Source organism: Merops nubicus, unplaced genomic scaffold (assembly GCF_000691845.1).
Source record: "Merops nubicus isolate BGI_N331 unplaced genomic scaffold, ASM69184v1 scaffold35758, whole genome shotgun sequence".
Classification (NCBI taxonomy): domain Eukaryota; kingdom Metazoa; phylum Chordata; class Aves; order Coraciiformes; family Meropidae; genus Merops; species Merops nubicus.
Window position 1 is genome coordinate 1,397 of NW_008626962.1, and position 4,229 is coordinate 5,625.

General features: G+C 59.0%; 1 protein-coding gene across 1 annotated transcript in view; it reads right to left on the bottom strand.

Annotated features, from left to right (window-relative positions):
- Positions 1–1,615: 1,615 nt before the first annotated feature.
- REN (renin) overlaps positions 1,616–4,229 on the bottom strand; it is a gene marked incomplete at its 5' end in the record, with an annotated part of 3,278 nt that continues 664 nt past the window's right edge. Inside the window, 5 exons of the mRNA XM_008946172.1 lie at positions 1,616–1,777; positions 2,147–2,245; positions 2,344–2,488; positions 3,211–3,333; positions 3,716–3,724. Coding sequence (XP_008944420.1) covers positions 1,616–1,777; positions 2,147–2,245; positions 2,344–2,488; positions 3,211–3,333; positions 3,716–3,724 — 538 coding nt within the window. The remainder of the gene's footprint in view (positions 1,778–2,146; positions 2,246–2,343; positions 2,489–3,210; positions 3,334–3,715; positions 3,725–4,229) is intronic.

Consider the following 4,229-nt stretch of genomic DNA (forward strand, 5'->3'; position numbering starts at 1 on the left):
TTTAAACACTTCGTGGCTGCAGAGACCCTCCCAGAGGGACAAACATCCGCTCAGCCACATCCTCCCCGCTGCCGCTCCACGGAGCAGGGGATGAGGCAGGGCTGGGGAGCTGAGGCTGCTGCCTACCTGCCTGGAAAGGTCACCCAGCAGCTGCTGTTTGGGTGCTGGCAGGAGCATCACTTCCCTGAGCATCCTGAGAGGCAGCTTGTGTACAGAGAGGCTGCACTTGAGGCAGAGCTGGGAATTCATCACCAGCCGTCGCCGGTGGCAGGAATGAGGATGAGAAGCTGCTGCCAGTGGTTGTGCTCAGATGGTGGCTTGCTCCAGGCTCTGCTCCAGAAACCCCAGCGTTGTGCTTTGCTTTACAGGCACGTTTCCCAGGGCTGGGCTTTGGACCACGGCAGTCGCAGACCTGAGCTGATCCAACTGGAGAGGGGAGCGTGTTGCAAACTGCTTGGCCGTGAGGAGAGCTGGGATGTGCAGCTGCTGGGCTGGGCTCGAAGCACTGCAGCTCTCCCGCAGCACTGGAAATGTCAGCCCTGGGCTGGGAGCACTGGTCTGCTGCTCCTGCCAGGCCAGCTGGCGTGGGGCTCGCAGCTCCAGCGTGCTCCTCTGAGCATCTGCTCACACGGCCAGGACAGAGACAAGCCTCTGGTTGGGAGCTGGAGCCACAACGGTGATGAGAACAGATCCACCCCCTGGGGCAGCAAGGGCTGCCCTGCTGGTGGGGCACAGCCAGCCACCCCTAACCCGACCCGCAGGCACCTTCCCCTCCCCAAAGGGCAGCAAAGCAGAGGTGCAGCCACGTCCCTCTGTCCCCAGTGGTCCTGAGCTCCCTGTGGGAAGGCAGGTTGAGGCATAGTAGCCCACACAGCAGCTCATCTCCTGCAGAAAGACCTTGTTTGCTGTTTGAAAGGACCCTGATTTGACTACGTGTAGGTGCTGTGGCGCTAGCTGGAGAGGGTGTTTTGCTCCTGTGAGTCAGTGAAGGACATAAATGCTGTGATGGATCCTAGCAGAGGCACATTTGTTGTCCAGTTCTCCTCATAAAATTGTCTGATCTCTCTCTTCTGCAAGAACAAGTGTCGACTCAGCATCCTGTTGCTCTAAGATTGTTTAATATACAAGCCATGGAGAGGGGTAGGGTTAACACCAGCTAAAACTACCATCGAACACAGCCAGATTATTTTTCTCCTGTTCCAATCACACCAACCACAACAGCCCATCCCTCCGCAGTCCTCCTGCAACCCGCGAGCACTTCCACGCCAGCAGCAGCTCTCTGCACGCCGAGTTCTACAATCACACGTCCCCCTGCAAGCCCTGGAGCTGCAGCTCCGACCACGGGATCCCGCTTTGATTTCCAGGCTGTGAAGGTGCTGCCTAGAAGATGCATCCAAGGCTCAGTCCTCCCCAGCAGCAGAGACTCTCGGGAAGCCGAGCGGGGGTTTGGGAGTGGGAGAAGGAGAGGTTTTGCAGTTGCTTCGGCGCAGAGAGGAGGTGGCTGAGCTGCCAGGAAATGCTCTTCTCCTTTGCACTTCAAATCCTTCCTTCTCAGTGATGATGTTCCTGCCTCCAGGCTGGTTCCCCAGTCCCCCCCCCTGCAGCCCCCCGGCTCTCAGCGGGCTGTGGCGAAGCCGATGCGGTTGTTGCGCCGGTCGAATTTGGTGTAGTAGTGCCCGATGAAGCTGGCACCCAGGATCCAGAGGGGACCAGCTGGTGGGGGGATGTCCAGCCCTGAGAATGCCACCACGCAGATGTCCTCCCCGTACTGGGATTGCTGCAAAGAAGAGGAGTCCCCTGAGGTGATGAAGGTGCCAGATCTCCAGGAAGGGCTGTGACCTCCAGCTCAACACCCTCTGCTTGCCCCCAGTGTTCCTTCCTCCAGGAAGGAGGATCCCAGCCTGTCTCTGCTCTTTGCTGCTCACCCCAAATCACCCCAAAACCACCTGAGGAAGCAGAGACAGGTCTGGTTCATCTGGACACTTCAGCTGAGCAGGAAGGTTTGGGGAAAAAGCAGCAGCACCGTTCTGGGACTTCTCTCAGCAGCGTCAGGGGAACCAGCAGGGTGCAGGATGGTGCTGGAGAGCTGCACCACTCTCCCCGGGGACAGCCACCGTCCCGCCCTGCACGGAGGGGTGCAGCTTACCCGGAGGACGTAGGCAGAGCCGCCGAGCACGTAGATCTTCCCACCCAGGTGGAAGGAGATGTTGGGCAGCTGAGGGACTCGGTCGCAATCCACCACGTACTGCGGGGGGAGGAGACGGCGTCGAGCCCGTTTGCTGGGCCAGGGACGGGCTGGGGTCTGGTGAGATGGGGAGAGGGGCCCAGGGGGGTTCTGCTCACCTCTCCTTCGGCCATTTCTGCTGCCCCAATGGCTTTCATCAGGACGGAGACGGGGCCAGCAGGGCCTGTGATGTAGGAGGCTCCCGTGTCGACGGCCACGGAGCAGCCGTCCGTGCAGAACAGGATCTCAGCCCCCACGGACACCCTGGGGCAGGAGGGGAGAGGGGTGACCCCGAGTCTCGCATGGGGACCACAGCTGAGCTCCCAGGGATGCCCACGGGTGACTGTGCCTCATCTTTGAGCAGGGAACCCTGGCCAGGCAAAGGATGTGCTGTTCCCAGTGCCCCCAGAGCAGAGACTCTCCTGGGGCACTGGAAAACTTTCCTTCAAGCCTCTCAAATGTAAGAGCTGAGCTTCAGCACATGGGGTTTGCTTCTTTTTTGGTGTTTTTTTTTTTTTGGTTGATTAAACAAAAAAGGAGTGGCTGTTCCCAGTGCCCCCGGAGCAGAGACTCTCCTGGGGCACTGGGAACCTTCCCTTCAAGCCTCTCAAGTGTGAGAGCTGAGCTTCAGCACGTGGGGTTTGTTTCTTTTTTGATTATTTTTTTTGTTGATTAAACAAAGCAGGATTGTTTGAGTGCCTCACACTCCTTCCACAGCACTGAAGGGAGTTCAAGCTCCCCAGCTGACTCTGCCCCACGGTGCCACCCCCTCCAAATTCCCCAGCTCCTGGCTCCTCGCTGAGCGTGGAGATGCAACTCTGTGCTGGAGGAACCCGATGCAGAGGGGAAAGCACCTACCAGCAACCACCCCCGGGGACCACCTCCCCAGAAGCCAGCAAGCCTTCCCCAAGCCCAGCACCCTCGCACGCCCTGGGGGGTCAGCAGGATGAGGCCCGGTGCTGTGCAGAGACACTCCCTGGCCTCACCCCTTCATGCTGATCTGCCAGTAGCCGCTCTTGCTGATGTTCAGGTAGTGGAAGTCCCCCGTGTAGTAGGCTGGGTCGCTGCCTCCAAGGATTATCTCCCCTCCGGGTTTCAGAGGAGTGTTCCTAGGGTGTAAAACACAGGGCAGTGATTCCTCCTCGGCTCTTGGCCCTGAAAAACCATCGAGAAGGGACCAGCCATGGCCACGAGGTTCTGCTGACCCCTGTGAGCAGTGATGGAGAGCGATTTGGAGCAGAAGAACCCCCCAGGTTAGTTCAGAGGGGTGAGGGAGCCTGCAGGAGAGGGGGTGCCACATGCTGAGGTCTCCGAGCAGGTCAGTGCTGGCTCCTTTGGGCAGAGCCTGGCATGGGTGTGGGAGCTCCAGTGCCCAGCAGGACTCTCCTGGGGCTGGCAGCAGGAGCAGGGTGCACTGCCCAGCCCTGGGGTGCAGGGGTGAGTGTTAGTGGGTGCCAACTCGAGGAGGGCTGGTGCTTTTTGTCTTCTTACTTCGAAGCTCTGCAAAGAGAGAGAGAGAGAGAGATGCTCCATAAGCCTGTGGTCCGAGGGCAGCTGTGTCCCCAGGGTGCCCAGGGGACCCAAGCAGCACCCAGACTGGCAGCCAGCACCGTTGGCTTTGTTCGTTATTGATGGATCCACGTTTAGCTGAGCTTTAATCGTGTGCTCGGGGGGCTTTTGGTCACTGCACATGGCCAGGCTGCTGTGCTTGGGCCCAGTGGGGAGTGTTGGGGTGGGGGACAACACTCCTGCTCTCCCAGGGCAGGCCCCCCACTGTCCCTGTGGGTTGTGGTGCTGCTGGGAAGGAGGGATGCTGGGGCACAAGTTTGGAGCAAGAAATGAAAGGAGGTTTGGCTGCTGGTGCAGGGTTTTCTTTAAGAGATGATTTTTTCTTTTTCTTTCATTTTTTCCTGTCACCTAAACACGGAATCCACGCCTGGCTGTGACTGCTCCAGCCCCACTAGCAGAGCTGGTGACTTTGTGCTGCCTGACAGTGACAAAGGAG